Source organism: Lottia gigantea (assembly GCF_000327385.1).
Source record: "Lottia gigantea unplaced genomic scaffold LOTGIsca_52, whole genome shotgun sequence".
Classification (NCBI taxonomy): Eukaryota; Metazoa; Mollusca; class Gastropoda; family Lottiidae; genus Lottia; species Lottia gigantea.
Window position 1 is genome coordinate 56284 of NW_008709781.1, and position 20972 is coordinate 77255.

The 20972-nt window shown below is 32.1% G+C and overlaps 2 protein-coding genes across 2 annotated transcripts; both read right to left on the reverse strand.

Annotated features, from left to right (window-relative positions):
• Positions 1 to 1197: 1197 nt before the first annotated feature.
• Positions 1198 to 5444, reverse strand: LOTGIDRAFT_193297 (hypothetical protein). Its single transcript, XM_009062560.1, has 8 exons — positions 5196 to 5444; positions 4602 to 4788; positions 4155 to 4276; positions 3586 to 3762; positions 3253 to 3449; positions 2739 to 2964; positions 2385 to 2519; positions 1198 to 1985 (listed from the first exon to the last, which is right to left on the reverse strand). Exons 1-8 carry the CDS (start codon positions 5328 to 5330, stop codon positions 1785 to 1787), a joined length of 1380 nt encoding a protein of 459 aa, XP_009060808.1. The 5' UTR covers positions 5331 to 5444; the 3' UTR covers positions 1198 to 1784.
• A 3402-nt stretch (positions 5445 to 8846) lies between these two features.
• Positions 8847 to 17002, reverse strand: LOTGIDRAFT_126121 (hypothetical protein; the record flags this gene model as incomplete). Its single annotated transcript, XM_009062561.1, has 18 exons — positions 8847 to 9027; positions 9211 to 9262; positions 9375 to 9655; positions 10000 to 10139; positions 10477 to 10583; positions 10764 to 10877; positions 11170 to 11326; positions 11845 to 11955; positions 12151 to 12338; positions 12637 to 12744; positions 13028 to 13175; positions 13476 to 13637; positions 13992 to 14099; positions 14535 to 14706; positions 15596 to 15775; positions 16089 to 16228; positions 16441 to 16603; positions 16887 to 17002. Coding segments are annotated over 18 exons (2628 nt in total), but the record flags the coding sequence as incomplete, so codon positions are not given.
• Positions 17003 to 20972: the final 3970 nt, after the last annotated feature.

Consider the following 20972-nt stretch of genomic DNA (forward strand, 5'->3'; position numbering starts at 1 on the left):
ACAGAATAAGAGTGACTTTCCAAACGAACAAACGTCAGTCTGAAGTCATCCGAGATTCTAGGGTATTCTAGGAGTGTTTAAGAATTTGCTGCTTCAATCAATGTTTATATTTTTATTTCAGCTGCCCTATGCAGCCCCATTAACGGAGACATCCTAAAAGGAGTACACGAGATTCAGAAGAGAGCTGCTCGAAGTATCGATTCTGGTCGCCCTCTACGACTGGTGTCAAAAGTAGAAGAAGTCAACTTCAGAAGAAGGAGAGGAATCAATCACCTGAATAGAGGTGTCCAAGAATTACAAGTTTCACGTGTTGATCAACTCAGAAGTGGCGATGATCTAATATTTTAAATAAAGCATGTAATTTGATGATATAAATATTTAGTTGTATTGAAAGCTTTGCATGAAGTCTTATTTGTAAATTCCTGAGACAGAAGAAAAAGTTGCGTCTCTTGGATACATCAGATGAGGGGGCCGAGCAGAGGCCACAAATTTTTCAAAGGTGAGGGGTAAGGGGGGGGGGGGGTGGGTCTGGTAGGGGGCTACCCCCTTCGGAGGTACTGTTTTCCAAGGTTATTGTCCTCGTACAAAAACTAACAATGACAGTTTTCAGTGGTTAAACTAACAAGGTCTAAACATGAGAATCCATCTTTCTATCCATATATAGTATGCTATCAAACTTGAACGGAGCTTTAAAACGTCAACCATTCACCCCTTAAGCTGAAGACACATACATGCGGGTGCGATGCCTGCGTTGCGGTAAACCGGTTGCGGCAGGTATGACACATACGCGCGGTTCACTTTTGCGTTAAATTTGACTGAACGTGGCATGTTGACGGCTTCCACTCTGTAATTATGGGGTTTACTCACAATGACGTCTGAAATAATGCAAATCACCTGCGGCACAGCTGCGTTTCACCGGACAGAAAATCCCGAGACTTTTGGTCCGGTGAAACGCAGCGGAAAATATCGCAACGCACCGCATGTATGTGTCATGTCAAATGCATACCCTTGTTTCGATCCGGTGAAACGCTGCGGTGAAATGAAATGAAAATAAGTCTTCCCTTTGTTTAAAGTTCAAATCTTCAAACTCAATTTGTAATCAGCTCCATTTTAAAATTTCTGTTGCAGGTGCCCCAGAGTCACTGAGTTTGTCAGCTTGCCTTTCTGACTTTACACAAAGCTAATACTGTTATTTTTGTGGTTTTATAGCACTGAAGAGTAATTTACTGAATTCACTGTATATAACTTAATGTAAAATGTAGTGACATATACAATAAATAATAACAATAATGAATATAATAAAAATAGATAAATGATAATCACAGCAGTTTCATAAAAAATTATCAAGAAATAAACCATATCAATCTCTGATAAAATCACATGAAATCAACCAATATATATATCAGCATTATGGATGGATCAGTGAAGGATATCTGATTTTAATTCACAGGAATGATTAAAACTTGTAAAAAAAGGTGACCTTTAGGGATAAGACACATATCACAGGAGATTTAAAAAAAAAAAATCCAACATACTTGAAAAGCAATTTGAGGATAGAACATGCTTCCAACACATAATGACTGTAATTTTTACTCCAAATATAGATAATTTTGTGAACGGATTATGGAAATAAATGTCTGAAAAAACCTTAATGTGCAGAGCAATGGACAAGAAAGGTTAGGTTAGAATACGTAATCACAAAAAGCTCATATTGATTTCTATAACTTTAACCCACCCCTATAAATTATTAAGATATAGCACAATACAGTACATGGTTTAAAGCCTCAGTGATTGACAGAATGTATATTATTGGGAGTTTGTGGAAGTGGGGGTTGGGCTGGGGGTAGAATATGACCCCCTTTTCTTGATAAAAGCATGATTTCTTCCTTCAATGCATCTATTTCTTGTGCCTGTAATTGTACCAGTTGAATTAATCTTTTTCTTTCATGAACATCTGATTTCCGTTGGCCAGTGTATTCTTCACCCTAAGATAAAAGAAATAATATTTCATTACCTTGAGATTTAATTTACATATTTACTCACATTGTAGCTTTAACTACGCAAGTATCTTTGTGTTTTTCTTGAAATTTGATTTTAATATAAACTTCATGTAGAAAATCGCATTTATGCAAAATTATCAGACTTTTACAAAGATATTTAAGTTCAATAACCGCTACAAATTTATTGCAGAACTCTCCTTTCCGATTTCAAGTTTTGTTTTTCAGTTCCAATCATTAGTACTTGTTTTTTTTGTATTCCTAAATTTACATTCTGGAATGTAAAAGTCATAAGTAAATATATAGAAAAAGTGGCATTCAATCCAAGAGGATGTCCTGATTTTGTGTTTTGTCTCCATGAAGTGTATCAAATTGTGCTGAACTTACCAGATTTTTCTGTCTGGAATCAAGAGAAGATTCTAAATCTTTTTTCTCTGTAGATAACATACATAATTGTTCTAATCTATTGGTATTGTCTTTAATTAATTCTGTTATACGATCTTTCTTTTCTGCTACTAATTTCTAGAGAAAAAAGTAAAATAATAGTTAGTATTTCGAGTAATTGGTAGAAATTTATACAAGAAAAAATAAAATGTATAATTTACTTCATTTTATGTTTGTATACATAATGTTATGATGTAATTTAGAACATAGAATAAGTCCTATATTTAAATTATTTACTGAAATCAAAAAGACATTCAATATTTTACTTAAATGCCAAGAGAAGGAATTCATACATACATTTAAATCAATCATTTCCTCAGAGCAGGTAATTTCTGTAACTCGTAGTTTTTCTTTCATTTCCTCAATACCACGATTGACCACAACTGTTTCTAGTTTTTCCAAATCCACAATACAACCAAACTTGGCTATCATCATTTCATTACAGGTTTCATTCATCTCAGATATTTTCTCTTCAAATAATTTTCTATCTTTTATCAATTGGACATGTTTCTTTCTGGACTCTCTGAAAGAGAAAAAATACAATATCCAGTTTAGTCTCAATGAAGAGTCTGGTCATTACAGGAGAATAAACCAAGGCTTTTTGTGCTGCAGGCTCATTTCCCTTATTGCACACTGCATGGTATTGCCCGTCTTCAATTGCCCAATAAGGTACAGAAGGATACGCCATAAAACTCCATTCCCATTCAAATAATTTTAAAAGTTATTAGCCCAGTAAGATTTGTAGCCGATATTTTGTATTTTTCAAAATTTCACTGGATCTCCAATACACTGAGACCAAATTTTTTCTTACTTCATTTGTTTTTTCTGCAGATGTTTTTCATGTTCCAGTTCTTTGATTCGATGTTGCAATCTTTCTACACCGCTTGATTCAAAAACTAAAGTCTGTGAAAGATCTTGTGGTAGGACACTATTTACAATATGGAGGATTTGATGTAGACGTAATGTTACTACAACATCCAATTCATTGAGTTTCTGTTGTTTCTCAAGCTACAATATACAAACAGAAAGAATAACTCTTTGAATAATGTTACATTACAGCCACATTTCTTGTGACCAAGATTTATTATCAAAAGAGTGATGTGATTATAGTGGTGAGATAATATGGAATTCAACAGAAACATACCTGGAAGGCCTCTAAATCATTCTGAGCATATTTCAAAGAAGCATCAATAACTTTAGCTTTCTTCTGTAAACCTTCCAATTCTTTCTTCATAGCCTCAGCATTCTTCTTTTCTTCTACTAATTCCTCTTCGTTGTCTAATCGTTTTTCTCTCAATTGACATGTACTGTCATAGATTGACTGAAAAATTAAAATATAAAGAGTTAACACATCAAAATTAGTTTTTCAGAGGATAGAAAAACACAATTGGAATTATGCAGAAACAATGGACCAAACAACACCTTGCCTTTGATATGATGAATACATGCCATGTTATCATTACTGGCTTGACAAAATTATTCAAATCAAATACAAACAAAACTCGATATGTAAATGAAGCCCTTGAGGTACTGACTTTCATAGCAGGCATTCTGGAATGAAGATTCAGGTCTACTGTATGTCACACGAAGTTGACCTGTTATCAGATGTCTATGAGAAATCAATCACACATATTACTGACAAGTTCAGCTAAATCAATTCATTTTGCTTGCAACAGACTATCCAATTTAACATTAGAAAAAATGGTATGTTACCTGGTCACAGCCTTGTGGACAAACATCTAAATCAAATCCACCAGCTTCAGATTCTGATTCCTCATCACTTTCTTCCCAATCTGATTCATCATCACTATCTTCATCACTATCGTCATTAGATTCTACAATAATACAACAATTTTCTCAAAAACTCAACTTTGTAGATTCTACAATACAACAATTTTCTCACAAACTCAACTTTGTAGATTCTACAATACAACAATTTTCTTCAAAAACTCAACTTTGTAGATTCTACAACAATACAACAATTTTCTCACAAACTCAACTTTGTAGATTCTACAACAATACAACAATTTTCTCAAAAACTCAACTTTTTACAACAATTCAACAAATCCTTAAAAAATAGTTGATGTAGACTCTACAACACAAAAACTTAGATATTGCAGGTCTGTACAATTCTTTATGTGTTTCAAGAAATAATATTACCTCCTCCATCATTTGCCTTTTTCTTTGTTCTTTTAATTTTCTTCTTAAAAACTTTTGTTAAGTAATCTACAAATTTATTATTTTCTCCTAATGAATTAGTAAATTCAGCATGTAATTTTTTATCTTTTTCCATCAATTTCTCAATATCTTTCTTTTTATTATCCAACTTAGCTTGAACCTCCATAATCTGAAAGAAATGATCAAGTAAACTTAAGATAAAATTTTATGTCTTAAATAATTTTAAAATTGAAGTATCTTTTCCAGCAAACAACATACATCATCATCCTAAAGTCAATCAAGCTCTTTTTAAAAAAAAACAGATTAAGGAAAAACTGACGGTCAAATTTCACGAAAAATCTTTAAACACTACAAGTCTGAATGAAAGAAAAGAGAATTTGACCCAGAACTTTAAAAATTAAATGTATGTTTTAAGTAATATTTAAAATGAAAAATCTTTACCTACCATCATCCTAAAATCAATCAAGTTTCTTGAACTGTATCTTAAATTATCTTATTTCTTATAAAAGTTAACATAAATAACTTTCATTTAGACTAAAAGATTGAGTAACTTTTCGTGTATTCAATGACCATTACCTTGTTCTGCATGTCTAGCTTTTCTTGATGTTTGCTAGAAACTTTGTCAGCTAAACTCTCTTCTCTTATTTCATATTCCTTCAATAAGACAAACTCTTCAAATAATGTAACTTGTCTTAAATCAGCATTCTTCATAGTAATATCCAGTTTAAATTTATCATGTCTTAGCAACCTTAGTTCAGCATCAAATGTTTTTAATAATTCATCAATTCTAGCTAATAATCTATCTTGTTCATAGACTAATCTGAAAGTAAGGAATTCTATGTTAAGCCTATTTACAAATTGAAAAAAATATTACCCAATTAAAAACGAAAAAAAAAAAAAATGTATCATAATTATCACCAACAAGTTTCAGGTTCTGTTTTAATATTTCTAATAATCATTTGAAACCTTTAATATATCTTTATATTTTTCAAACTGTTTCTAGTGAAAATGACAATTAGCATTTATATTTTCTATTTATTGGACAAATGCAGAGTGACATTTAGTGTTTCAAAATGAGAAGACTCAACACTCCCCAGGGTATCAAAGTAGTTATTATTTTTGTAGAGCTTGAACATAATCAAGGTTTTCGGACAGGACATCTACACAATATAATTCGAATTTGGGTGACAACAACTGTTTTCAAAAAATTGTCAAAAACTAACTTGATTTCTTCCATTTGCTTAATCTGTAGTTCTAATGGTGAAGGTTCAACTTCTTCAGTTATAGTAATTTCTTTATCCTGTGATTGGCTAGACTCAGTTTTACTTACACCACTCATCATTGAAGAATTCTTCGGTATTAAAGGTGGTGATGGTGTATGATGCTATAAAATATTTAATTAACACAATTGAAAGATTGTTATTTTCATCTGCTGAAATTTTAATGTGTAGTCACATCATCACACTGAATAGCAGAGCAATTATTGATGTTTAAGACACATTTCGTGTATTTCATGTATGATTATGTTCTGACAGAAAAACTGAATTACCAATAAAAAATATTTTGGCTCTATTTAGATAACCTCTTTCAACTCTCACCTTATCGCCTCCTAACCCTCCAAATCCACCTCCAAACCCTGAAGAATCTCCTCCACCCATTTTCTTTTGTAAATCAGTATGTTCTTTCTCTTTTTTAAACCTTATCAATGTTTCTCTTGTATATTCCAATTTCCTGTAGAGAAAGGTTCAATTTTATACAATTTTTGTAATTGAAGGTAACCTGTTTTTAAATCTAAAGTAGAAACTCACACCATTTGAAAGTCGAATGTAATGAAAATTGCATGAAATATTCTAAGCTTATTCCAAACTCTGACAATCAGAAATCATATTACCATCAATGATTCAGAGTGAGGAAGAACATTTACCTTTCTGGTTGTTCACAGCTATGCATTTTAGGGATGTCAGGTACTGGTTTGTGTTTTGATACATCAAGTTTAATATGTATTTCTTCTAATTGATTCACTAAATCTGTGATTTCTTCTATTGTTTTAATCTTTTTATCACGCAATGACAAGAATTTGACATTGAAATTATATTTATATTCATGAATCTGAAATTGAGAGAGAAATTAAAGAAGGGTTGATTGATAGGTTTTTAGGTCTCATTATTAGAATTAGGAACGTTTGATAAATTCTCACCAAAAAGAATTGAGTATAAGATCGAAATCAAAACAGAAACCTTTTTATGTACTTACCAAATCTTTCAAAACTAATAATCTGCCTCTAGCTTTTTCTACATTCATTCTAAGATGGTCTGGTACAACATAATCTTTAGCTGTTTTTAATTTATAATCTCCCATATTCTGTTTAGCTTCTTTTATACTGGCAACATCAGCAGGATCTTCATAATTATCATCTGGTTTAGTTTCATGTAACTCAGACCACTGAAATGGTTTTCAAATTACTTTATCAATACTAAACACAAATCTAAGATAATCAGTACACACAATGGAAATTAGAAAATCGATCTTGTGGCATTGACAGGACTTTTTCATATGGTCTTCCATAAGAGCAACTCCACCATCATCAATGGTGGATTGTCAATATTGAAAGGAGACTTCTAGTGAAATTTTTTATCAATGTATATAATGAGCACACTAAGTTTAGCATGCCAATTTCAGTTTCAAAAAAACTGCACACTATACATGCAAATATATGGTATATAAAACCATAAACTTTTAGGTGTGTCTCACTACATTTTAAGCTTTCTCAACATAACTTTACCTGTGCTCTTCTTGCTGCTCTTTTTTTCTTCTTTTCCTCAACTTTCTGTAATGCCTTGGTTATTCTCTCTCCCATACTACCTTTTAATGTTGTAGTTACTTTTGCACCTTTATCATCTTCTGATTTCTCTCCCATAGTCACTGAACTTTCTGTCATTCTGGTCTGACCTGTGAAAAAGAAATTATTACTGCTTGTCATGCTCACCCTTTCACCTTATGCCATGTACATTACTTGTCAAGTCAACATTCCTTTAGGAAGCACTATTCAAATGTTAACAAAGCAAAATATTTCAATTTTTTAACTAAAATGAAGCACTAGTCAGGAAGTCGATAGCATGATCATCAACAACCATTATTAGATTGACGGGAAAGTTCAATTTTGTGTCATTAACAGTTGGTGATCCTCTGATGTCAGCTTTTGGATTTTCTCCAATAAGAATGGTTTTAAATCATGTATAGATAAATTCTCAGTATGATATTCAAAGCTAATTACCTGCTAACAAATCTTGGGTTGGATCTCGAGTGAAATCATCTCGTGTAACCATTGTTGTTTTCCGTCTTTCAAAATCAGCTTGCATCTTATAAAAATCATCTGATAATTTAGAAGCTCGATAACTGGAAACTTCATGAGTTGATTGGAAACATTTTAAAATAATTTTTTCACATTCGACAACATCTTTGAACCTAGGAAAAAAATACATTCATGATTAACATTGACTTTTGAAATTTAGTACTCAATAGCTTCACATAGAAAGTGCTTGTACCCATCAAATGATATACATTTAAATAAACAATTGAATTAAGGGGATTATAGAGAAACTTTCTCATATAAGGCCCTTTGCAATACTGACATCATAAAGCGCTTAGTTTTAGTGGAACTGTAAGAACCACAGTCGTCTGATGAAAATTGGAATGCTGCAAATCAATGCTATCAGTGTGCACGATACACATAAAATTCATTAAAAAGCTCTTTACAAACCCTTTAAAGATATCCTGCAGCTTACTGGACTAATGCAAATAATACAAATTTTGAGGACACTTCCACCTCAACAACATACTCTTTTCAGATTATATCAATATAAATAATTTCACTGACCTATTGCGTAATTTATCTAGAGCTATTCTGTGTTTTTCAGAATCCCAAGCTAACTCTTTTCTAACTGTGTCTATTTTCTCTTCAGTTTGTCGTTGTAATTCTAACTTGATTTCTCTGTCCATTTCAAATTCCTAAAGAGGAAATCATCAGCAAATTATCTTTTGAAGAGCACACCTCAATTTAGAGGAAAAGATTTCAGTTTTACTGATATTTACTAGCTATTATCAAACTGTTGTAGTGTTCAGAACATATTTATCAGGTCAATATCTATTTCATATTTATCACTTTGACAAAATTTAATGCCTCAACCAAGAACCTCAAAAGGTACTGGTATGCATTAGTATACACTTTTACCACAAAATACCCACCATTCTATCAAGTTGTAAATCAGATGGCAAATCTTCATTCTGTTCTAATATGGCTTTAAATTGACGACGTAATTTAGCTATAGCTCTTCGTACTTCACGTTTTTTTTCTTCTGCTTGTTTCATTAATTTGTCATATTCTGCTTTTTGTTTTGCATCTTCAATACTGAAATGTTACCAAACAGTATAATTTTGAGAAATTGCAATATTTTATTTGTCACCCATGTGTGGAACTGCAAAATAACTAAACATATATTTTTGGTCATCTGTAACCTACTATGATTTAAATTACTTGTATCAATTGAAACAAGATTCAAAAACTAACTGTAAAAGATTTCAAACGTTATACCTGTATGCATTAGGATCATCAATATCATCTATTTGTCTTTCAGGATCAATATCTTTCTGCAAAGAAAAGGTTACAGTTTCACTAGAAATATATGATTTTGTGATTCGTACTGATTCAATTATTTCTATTTTTTCATTTAATGTCAGCTATACGGTTCAATTTACTCACTCTAGCGGATGGAATTTTGGCTTTATTTGCTTTGATTTGTTCCTCAAGTTTCAACTGTTCCATGTACACAAAACTAAAGAAATTTCCATCAGCACCAACAGATAATAGCATGGATGAATCAAAACTCATTGCTAATCCAGTAATATGACCATAATGATTGTCATGTAAACTCAACATCCAATATGCAGCCATGGTTGAAATGTCAAATGGTTCATCTAATTGTTGTATTCTAATTTTACCATTCATCATACCAAATATCACTTGTTGACCATTTGTACTGAAAATTGACCAAACAATCTCTTAAGAAGCACAAAATAAGGTTATATAATTTCTACATCCACAAATTCAGTCTTGCATGCATGCAGCAATTTTTCAAAAAATTTCAGAGCTTTTTCTTCAAACTTGTGGTCAATAAAAATTTTAATGACCTGTGACCACTCATTTTTGTCACATATTCCTTGCCCTCTTCTTAAATGCACAAAATGTTAGATGAATGCTGTCGAACAGAACTGTTCTTTTACCATGAACTGTATTTTCATACATAGGTTTATCCAGTGTAAAAAATCTTGCAAGTTGCAAAAATATGTTCACAGAAAATGATAATTGCTTTGTAATACTCACCTGAATCTTATAATACTAATAGGGACATCAATTGAATCTACTACTGGTATAGCTTGTAGAGGTTCATCATAAACCAGTTTAGATTTATCAGCTTCATTAGCAAATTTACACTCATATAAATAACCAGCATCAAACTCACCCTAAAATATAATATAACCATAAATGTATTGAGCACTATTTAAACAGAGTGCTCAATACATTTAAGTAATACAAATATTACATCAATTCCAAAAAATATTACGTAACAAATTCATAACATAATTCTTAATATTTTAAGAAGCCCAAGCATGCTTCCTGTTTCTTCACTTATGTGATCAATATTGCTGATTTTTAAGAAATTCTACACTATTCCAAAGTTTTGACTAAATCCTAAATGCATGAAAATACCATTATAACTGAATTATGCCTGAGAGATTCAGTCTGCTATTTCCTTTGTCTAGAACTTAAAGCAAATTAGATTTAAGAGATTAAACTTACCATAGAAAGCCAAAATTGATTTTCTTTTAATGAATAAAAAGCTTGTAAAATAGGACTAGGATCTTCTGGTATGTAAGGCTTCCATTCTTCTGTTTGTTTGATTGGTTCTTTAGAATCTAAAACAAACATTAATGGTCTTTGTACAACACAAACACATATCACATGTAATCCAGGTCACCAGACTTCTGAACACTGAATGAGGTAAGAATTCAGGACAATCTCTTTTACATCAACTGGAGATGCTGAATTCAGAGATCTCAAGGCAAAACCAAAACTGTTAAATTTACCTTCTTCCTCATTGTCTGATTCTGTTTCTAAACCTCTCTCAATTCTAATTCTTCTTTCCTGTTCTTCTTTCTTCTTCCTAATTTCCTCTTCTATTCTAAATCTTTCTAATTCTTCTTCGTGCTACAAAAATTATAAATTTTAAAATATAATTTTGCTTGAAATAACTTTTGCTTTGTTTTGAAAAAAATGAAGGGAGCCCTGTGGTTTGCCACACTGTTTTGGCTCCATTAGGTAGTAGCTATGAAATTTTTCCACTGAGGTTTTAACTGAGATTCTCCTGAGACCATGACAACTTCTTAATGAAAATTATGATGCATTGAAATATAAGTCCTACTTTTCTGCATTTTATGAAGGCAATAGTGGTTCTCAAAAATGATTTTAAGCTGGAAACTAATATAAATATACCTACCCTAAGTCTGGATTTAATACTTCTAAAAGTATACTTTCTATTTTCTAGATGCTGTATATGATAAGTATGTGCTGTATCTAGCTTATCCAGGTTAGCTATATCATATTCTACCACTATACCCCCTTCACACACAACCAATAGTGTCGACTTAGACTGAAATATGTTAAAATAGTTAAGAATCACTATCAAAGTACAGGCATAATTATACCAAATCAAATTCAGAGAAACGTAACGACAGTGAAACATTTCTCCTAATAGATCAATTTAGAAAAAGATAATATAATAGTAGGTATGTAATTACACCATGTTCCACTTAATCTTATATTTTTAACATTATTTTAATCATCCTTGCAGGTTGAAACTTGTTTCCTGAAAACAATAACGATTTGTGGGATAGCAACAACCAAAGAGGTTGTTATATTGCTCTTGTTCTAGTTTTAGCTATCCAACTATCCATTACGTTATCAAGAAACCAGACTTAACACTTTGATTTGTTTAAATTTATGTCACTAGAATGGGACTTTTAGATTACAGTGGAGATGAAAAATATCAGAAAACAACATGAAACAAATTGAAGTAAATTAAGGTATTTTCTTGGTGAACTGCAATAAAAGAGACTGCTGTCAAAATGAGAAAAGATGTATTTATTTGTTATAAATGAGAAAACTTACAAATTTTTCAGGTGAGAACTGTAATTGTGTAACTGGTGCAGGTGTAGAAACAAAACCAATAGGACTATATTCTTCACCAATACCAATAAAAAATACAGTACTATCTGCACCCTGAATTATAAAATCAAACTTTCCAACTTCTGCTTACAAATATTTTCGGAACTTTCCATTTTAAAGGTAAGAGGTGTTTGGAATTTGACTTATGTTTCTGTTGCACTCTTAAAATACCTAAGAAAAACTGATACAACTCAATACACTTTCTCTTTCTTCACAAAGTAAAAAAGAAACGAAGAAAATTATACAAACCCCTGTGGCTAAAATCTCCCCTTTTCCATCCACAGCAATTGATGTTACATGACTTTTATGTGGTTTTAATGCCTGCACTAATGATATTTCACACTCTGATTTGTGTTTACGGCCTGGCACAGTCACTGGTTCAGTAACATTTAGAATTCTTATTACACCATCTTCAAATCCCACATATATTGTACTACCTTTAGGGTCTACCTAAATACAGAAATCATTACTGATTACTGATAGACACGTCACTGATGTCTGTAAGAATTTGAGTAATACTGCAATAAGGTTGAAAGAATCGTTTGAACAATATCTTATTCATTAATTTTATATAATATCAGTAAAGTTTCAGAAACATGCTGAGACTTGTGCTGATCTGTCACCTAGGTTGAAATTCGCCATCAACATCAGTAAAAATTTCCTAAGCACCACAATGGTTATCACTATCAGTGATAGTCCAATTATCTTTAAAAATTTAGATAAATAAGAAATTACACATATTACTTACTATTTTTGGTGCCCAAAACATAGCAGTACCAGAAGATGTATATTTTGTATCTACAACTTGTTTTTCTGTCATATAATCATATACCCTGACAGTTGCTACAATTTGAAAAAAAATAAACAGTATTATACTGTATGTATTTTACATTTTAGATTTGTGGTGTTAAACATAATTTTAAAAAAATATATTAGATTTTACAGATAATCCTTTGCATTTGATTTTAGTTTGTGCTGCAACAACACTAAATAATCAAATCATCAACTAAAAAATCACCAAAACTTTATCAGTCACATTACTATGTGCCCTTTGTTCGGTTAATGGAGGTGATTTTTCAGAATGTAATGAGAGAAATGTTAGTTTAAATTTTTTGGATCTACCTACCATCTGTACCAGTAGTTGCTACAAGATGAGTTACTGGAGATGTTATACAGGTTGATATTGGACCTGCATGATAACTTGTGATCTTCTCAGGTGCTAGTGAAGTATGGGAGAATGATAAATCTAGTTTGTATATAGCACCATTACCATCCTTAAAAAACATGAATAAGATTAGTAAAAGGTTGTAGGAATCACAAAGCTAAACATCTAAAGAGCCTTGAATAAATTACTTTAGACTAATCAAGGATTTGATTCTTTTGTATTCTTTAAAGACACTAACAGAGCAAAATGACAGAATCGTTGCACATTTGCTATTCATTTTAAATGGCTTCCTATTTATAAGAAAACAAAAACACTAACATTTCATCATTAAGAAAAAGAGAGGATAATTCTTGATGCAAAGCATTTTTTTTTAAGATACTTGGGAATAAAAGAATGACCTTTGACCCACCTGAGCATACCAGATAGTGGCTTCATTTTCATCATCAATAGACTTGACAATATATTTTAATTGAACATGGGGTCCCACACATAATTCATTCATTGGTTCCATTTCAAAAAGACCAGTATCATCACTAGTATCAGCTGTATCTATTGTCTCAAAATCCCACATCTAAAATTAAACAAACAACTTAATTTCTATTGAAAAACTCCCACATTTAGATTTAAAGAAACATGTTTGTGAAAAAGATGTAAGCATACTATTATCTACAGATGTGTACAATCTAAAGAAATCAATCAACACATACATAGAGACACTTGGTGGTCTATTAAGTGACAAGTTGCTTTCTGCTCAAACATAAGCTGTCTGCTTCTGTAGTAAACATATTGCTGATTTCATAAGCAAAAAGCACATTAATCATATTGAAATTTTGGATTGAAGAAACACTACACTACAAAGGTATCAAATTTTGATTGTAGATAGTAACAATTAAGAGAAAGCTTCAATAATTCTGAATTAACTTACCCTGACGTAACCATCAATACCAATAGTCATCAGTTCACCTTCATCTAATAATATCTGTTGTATAGCACCATGATGACATAACTTTTTACCTTTACGTCCTATCTCAACCTTAATCATAGAAAAATTTTTATTTGTATATCTTTCTCTCTTTTTAAAAACCTCATTTGTCATTTATTCTGCTGAAAACATTTCAAAGATCTTCAAGAAGTTAGAAACTTGCTCTTAAACCTTTAAGTCCAAGGTTAAATATTTCATCAGTTAAGATGCTAACTTCAGGCTTATCAACCTCGATTACCTTCTAAAAACGGGTATTTAACAACACATTGCACTAGTTGGGCACCATAGGCTGTGCATGTGAAAGTTCCCTTAAAAATTGAAATAGACCCCATACTCATTGTGTTGTCCATTTTGATTAGCCCAGCCCTATCCAGACAAAAAGTTCATTTCAAAATAATATTTTAAAGAAGAGAAGTTAAAAACATCTCTATACAAATACAGAACGATTTTTCATATCAATAACCGAGCCAAGTTTTTAGCATTTACCTTGATCAGGCCACCTTCCCATAGTAGCATATTGCCTGATTCTGATCCTGACAGAACTTTTCCATCAGGTAATTCAACATAACCTTCAATATCAGAGATTTCAGTTTTACCAAATCTTCCCAATTCTCCTTGTAACTTCAAACCTGTGAATGTATCCGCCATTTTCCAAAATCTAAAATAAATCAAATTTGGGAGCATTATGAAATACAAAACACAATGATCCTGAACAAAATTTTTTTTCTTTCACGACAACCTATTAAAATTTTCATCCAAAGTGAAAAGTACAAAATTATCCATCTTTGGTGTCAAGGAATATGTTTAAAGGGATACTACGTCTTAGGATGAACATAAAATTTTAATTTTGCTCAAATTTGGCCAATAACAGTATATATCCATCAGTGGACTTACCTGGTGTCCTAACTAAACATTAAAATCCCTCTATTATCCGATATATCCACAAAATCAAGTAATTAATTATAAAACGCTTAATACATCCATTAAACGATTTTCAAATCGTGAGTCTAGGAAATCCGGTGTAATTTTCAAGGGGAAGTAACTCTCAAGTGGGGTTTCCCGCGTCCTTGACCTCTACTCTTGAATTGACCTTGACATATTTTGAAGACGGAATAATGATGCCTCGTAGGAGATTAAGTGAATCCGCAAAAAGCAATTCATATAATTTAGAATGAATACTCCACCACTGACACAATTTTCAACGAATATTAATCATTGGCAAAGTTTGTTTGTATACACCGGAAGATGATTGTTTCCTGTTTTAGCGTTGATTACCCAGACTTTTTTTTTCTTCAACTGAACGGATTCATGGCTTGCTCACTTTTTTTCTAAATTATGATTATAGCTTTATTGTCGATTTTTCAAACTTGATTAAGTGTAGGATACATACTTATTTAACCAATGGTCACAAATATTAGCCACAGGGCGAGTGTATTCTAAGACATAGTATCACTTTAAATTGGAGAATCTTTGATTTAAATTCACCAAGTGCAGAAATCCTGGATAAGCTAGTGATAATTGTTGTAAGAGAAAGAAACATGACATACCTGATATGACCAGTACCAGCTGTTGTCAGCTGTCCTTCTAATTCAGAAGAAAATGATACTCTGAACACTTCCTGAGAGAATGCCTTAGTTCTCAACATTATTTGTTCCTGTTTCCAGTTCCACACTGTCAGCATAAAATCAGGTTCCCCTCCTTGTGACGCCAATAATTCACCGTCAGGACTAAAAAAAAAACATTCATAATAACATCTTATCAACAGAGCAGAAACTATGAAATCATTTAAAACCTAGACTTAAAAACCTTATGATATCTGAAATAATAAAACAATGCTATACTACTACTGGGTTTATGTTTTAATTCTTACATTCATAAAATTCACAACTTTATCATCGGGTGAAAGGATGATTTCTTAGTAACAAAATGTGACCTGGAATTGCATAAAGAATCTTTGACTTTATTGAAGATTTGGAAATTGAGAGAAATTGCTTTTTGGTGCCTTGAAATCCTTATTCATTTTAAATAAAATGCAAATACCTGAAATTCAATGAGGAATACATCTGTTCAGTACCACCACGTAAAATACGGAACAACTTTAAAGATGGAAATTCAAAGACATTTATATTGGGAGCATGACCCTTTTCAGCAACAGCAAAATATTTCCTACTGGGATGCACCTGAAGTGAAGAAAAAACAGAACATGATACAAAACATAACATAATCATTATAAAACATTTGACAGACTAGACAAATGAAAATGGTGTCAGTCATCAGCATGAGAATAGACAAAGTGTTACAATAAAAAAACCAGGTGATTATGAGCCCTTAAGTGGACTTAAGCTGAAGGGAAGGACTCTATTTCCAAGCACATTCATTAATGTTTACTTACAGCTAGAGCACCAATACCTCCACCACTAGTACTGCGAATATAAGTTAACTTTTTGCTGGGTAAATCTAATAGTTGTATGAGGTTACCAGCCAAGAATAACAAAGTATTCTCATCTAGCATGTGTAAATTACAACGACGTTTACAATCATAACCAAATGAATGTCTATTGTCATGGATTAAGGAAAAAAGTCAATTTATCAAGCAACACAACAATCAGCAAATCTCGCTCTTGATATTCTTTGAATATGGTTAATTTTTATATGGAGTTAATGGTAAAGATTAACTTAAGGTTTTTTATTTTCACCTTAAGTAAAGTTTATACAGCAATGAAGTTTGCCCTTTATGGAAATGGGCTAATTTGAATACAAATAACTTACTTCAAAAAACAAACTATTTTAATGAATTCATGAGTTGTAATTTATCATGAATGATTTTTCAAAGGATACTTTAAAGCTAAGAGATCAAGTGGAAGTCCTGATTCTTCAGTAACTTCTGGTTTGGACACATGTTCATCAATATCGTAATAAAAATCTTCAGGCATTAACTTTACTTCTGGTTCCTTGTTTTCATTCTCAGTTCCTATATAAAAAAAAATTGAGATTTGTCTTTATAAAGGATGTAAAATTTCCACAACAAATTCATTAGTATTATATCACCAAGCTTTACCAGAAAAAATATGAAATTAAACTGAGTGTTACTTACCTTCTGCAGCATTTTCATTAAAATCTCCATCAGCACCAGTTTTTTCTCTTTCAACCGTTTCAGCACCTTCAGAAGACTTCTTGATTTCAGCTTGGTCACCTTCACCATAAGTTTCAGGTTTGATATCTTTTTCCTGCTGTGTAACTGATGTTTCAGCAGGTTTCTGAGCAGCATCTCCCACTTCAACTGGCTTTTCACCAAGAGTTTTATCATCAGCAGACTTGATTTCAGCCGTTGGTTCAGCAGTTGTTTCATCTGCAGCCTTGACTTCAGCAGTTGGTTCAGCAGGTTTCACTACAGCATTTGTTTCATCAGCAGACTTGACATCAGCAGTTAGTTCAGCAGTTGTTTCATCAGACTTCACATCAGTAGTTGATTCAGCTGGTTTCACTTCCACATTTGTTTCATCTGCAGACTTGACTTCAGCACTTGTTTCATCAGAATTCACTTTAGTTGTTTGTTCAGCAGATTTCACTTCAGCAGTTGGTTCATCAGATTTTTCGTCAGATTTCACTTCAGCTGGTTCATCAGATTTTACTTCAGCAGTTGTCTCTGACTCAGCTAGTTTTTCAGATGGCAAATCCGTCTTTGGTGTATCTTTTTCTACTTGATGAGCATCAGAAGAAACTGTTTCTGATGATGCTGGGTCACCTGTGGTTGCTTGGCTTGGGTCTTCTTTTGATTCAGCAGTGGAGTCTGAAGTTAATGGCTGAACCGTTTCAGTTGTGTTGAGTTCAGGTTTGTCTGCTTCTGAACCTAGAGGATTAACAACTTGAATGGTTTCTGTTGTAGGTTTGTCTGTTTTAGGTTCTACTTCCTGGGATGGTGGTGCAGTAATGCCCCCTGGAGTTGGAGCTGACATATCTTCTGATGGAACTGTCTCTTTTGGGGCATTTCCTGTTACTGTTGTTTCAGTTGTTTCACCTAAAAATATATTGAACAAACAAACTAGTCTATCATGTTTGCAAAATATAAAACTAAACTTGGTCAAAACCCGTGCCACTATATGATAAAAACTTTTTTCATTTCCAAATGTCTACAGACGTTAAAAAGTTTTTACATCTATCTTAAAATCAATACAAAAATACCACCAACAAGAGGATGCCATCATTTGGGAAAAGTTTAACATGAACAAAAAAGAAATTTGTTAAAAATTGAGGTGAGCCATTGTCCCATATCTCAGTTCTCTTGTGAGCCATTTTCCGGTGAGCAACTGTTCTAAACTCTATATGGGTTTATAAAGACAAAGGTGTTAAAAGCTATGTGTTATTTATGAAAATATATTATATTAGTTTTTATATTAGTTTTTTTTTATAATATAATTATTTATTTGGAAATATTATTAACAGTGTTGTACCTTTATTATCTATACTAGAAGAGATATTGTTAGATTTAGAAGTGTCAATAGTATTAGGACTATTTTCTACAGCAGTTCTTGATTCTGTTGGTTCTGTGACCTGAGGCTGGCCATCAGTCACTTCTGACTTTTCTTGTTTAATGCTATTGTCTTCAGCTGTCGCATCTAAATTACTGTTCTGCATTTTTTTGCTTTCAGAAATAGTTGCATCAGAAAGATTTTGATTTTGACTGTTTTTGTCCTTCAGTTTTTCTTTTTCTTCTTCCTGGCTTATTTTGTACCTTCTTAAGGCTTCTTCCTTCAAATGTGCAGTAGCTTGGACTAAATTTTTGGATTTTCTTTCATTATCTTTTAGAAAATAAAAATGAAAAAGAAGAAAAAAGAACAAAATAAAAATTAGAATTAGTTAACATAAACAACGATGAAATAAAACTGACAAAAATGTTAAACTAATATAAACTATTATATAGATTATTATTTCAACTACAAGATAATTAAGACAGACAAAAGCAAAACTTAAAACAAAAGGTTAAAAAAAAGCATGAATTTTCAAGATAAACCCTGTTATCTGAATACAGATATATGAACAATATGTCAGATATTAATTTGAAAAAATTCACCAGGTGAGACTTTTAAAGTATACCCTTAATTCACAAATTAATATACTTTTTAATTGGACCTAAACTACATAACAATGAATATAATATATCAATTCGAAATTGTAGGTACAGCAATAAACTAAAGAATGTCATTTTGGAATTTATTAGCCCAAGTGAGAATACCACTTTGGTGAAATTCTTACCCATAAAAATAAAACATTAAAAGAGATAAAAATTGGCTATGTGACCAACTTCTCTCTTTGTTCTAAATAAAACATTAAAAATTACCTATATGAAGTCAGTACATGTTAGCCTGAACCTAGACCGAAACATCTGTCTCCATTCAGAGCTATTTTGAAAGTTGTTGGCTGGTATAAAGACAGAAAAACTAGACCCTGTTTTTAATGGGGATCTTTGAAGGTGCGGTTTTTGAACCTTTTCAATTAGTACCTCGGATTAGACCCTGAATTTCATTTGTGACTGTCTCCAGATTGTAACTGACTTTTTCAATTTCGGTTTTGACTACATGTAGTTGAAAAAAATGTGACTGAATTATTTATTTTAAATCAATGTGCTATTCAGTTATTAATTATATAATTTTATGTATACCAGTATTACATAGATATTCATTTAATTCATGATGCAAAATGTCACTAATAGTCTTGTACTACATATTCCATGCATGAAAGAGGTTGAATGTTGATACAAAATCAGTAAAAGACACCTTCTCAAGAGGACCCTTAAACTTAATTTTGCAGAAAGCTATAGTGAGCACCATGTTTTAGTATACAATTACAAACTACAACATCTACCAGTAGTCTTTAAATGAAAAAAAAAATCATGCAGTGTTTTGCCCCTCACAAGTTAGCCAAAAGTAATATAATTGTCAACGACCCAGTTATGGTTAATTTCATGACCCCCTTGGGCAGTTTTAAAATTTGGAATCTATAACCACCCTGATGGAATATAATCCACCGGCTATTTAAAAGACAAAGAGTCCCCACCAACGAGTCTGCCAAAGCTAATCCTAAAGAGGTGAACCTATCTATCTTAAGAGAAACACAGTCGCCTCCCACTTACATTTGTTTACATAACTAAATTCAATTTCAATTAAATTTTCGACACCAAGATTGTGACAACTACTTACAAAAGGGTTTCAAAAATCGACGACAACTGGTTAATAAAATATGACTGAAAATTTGGACTTCTTGTGATGACTTCAGGGTCTACATCGAATCCGCCAAAAAATCGTTTGTGATACCATACTAACAAAACGAAGTTACTCAGTGATTCCCAACAATAATTTACTGTAGCCTAACAATTAGGCTTACCTGCATAACTGTGGCAGGACAGTCCTCCCAAGGATAATTAAATATTATTATTTAAGAAAAATATGCATTTTCAGATGTATCAGAGGTATACCCATAAAACAGGACCTAGGCCTAGCTTTACAGAATCTACTCCAGACAAAAATTGTCAAAATATCTATCAGAGGCTGAAATTTAGGCAGATGTTTGGGACTCGCCTATCACCTGTTCAAGATCAAGTGGAGTTCAGATGTTCTTAAAAAGGTGAATTATATAACAAATTCCCATAAAAAGGGAAAAACAATAAACAAATTATAGCCCTACTTTTGTCCTGTTGACTGTTCGCTGTTGTCCAAAAAAAACAGTAAAAAAAGACAAGTTCAAGGACAATTAGCTATTATTAATAGACTAGCACTTCAATATGCTGATAAGACAAGAAAAAATCTTGACCATCGATATTGTTTAGCTTTAAAACACCTTATCCTTATCAATTACCTGTAGAGTCCATTTTCTCTGGTGTCGAGGGAACGTTTTGGTCCTCGTCCTCCATCTTGGAAGTATTACTGT

What these genes read in the sequence shown, in the direction of transcription:
- LOTGIDRAFT_193297 (XM_009062560.1), bottom strand. Translation starts at nt 5,330, where the DNA reads ATGAAGAATGCTGATTTAAGACAAGTTACATTATTTGAAGAGTTTGTC. An exon ending in AGGAAATGATTGATTTAAAT is followed by an intron (nt 2,520 to 2,738) that starts GTATGTATGAAT and finishes TTTTTTCTCTAG; the next exon opens with AAATTAGTAGCAGAAAAGAA. An exon ending in ATTCCAGACAGAAAAATCTG is followed by an intron (nt 1,986 to 2,384) that starts GTAAGTTCAGCA and finishes CTTTTATCTTAG; the next exon opens with GGTGAAGAATACACTGGCCA.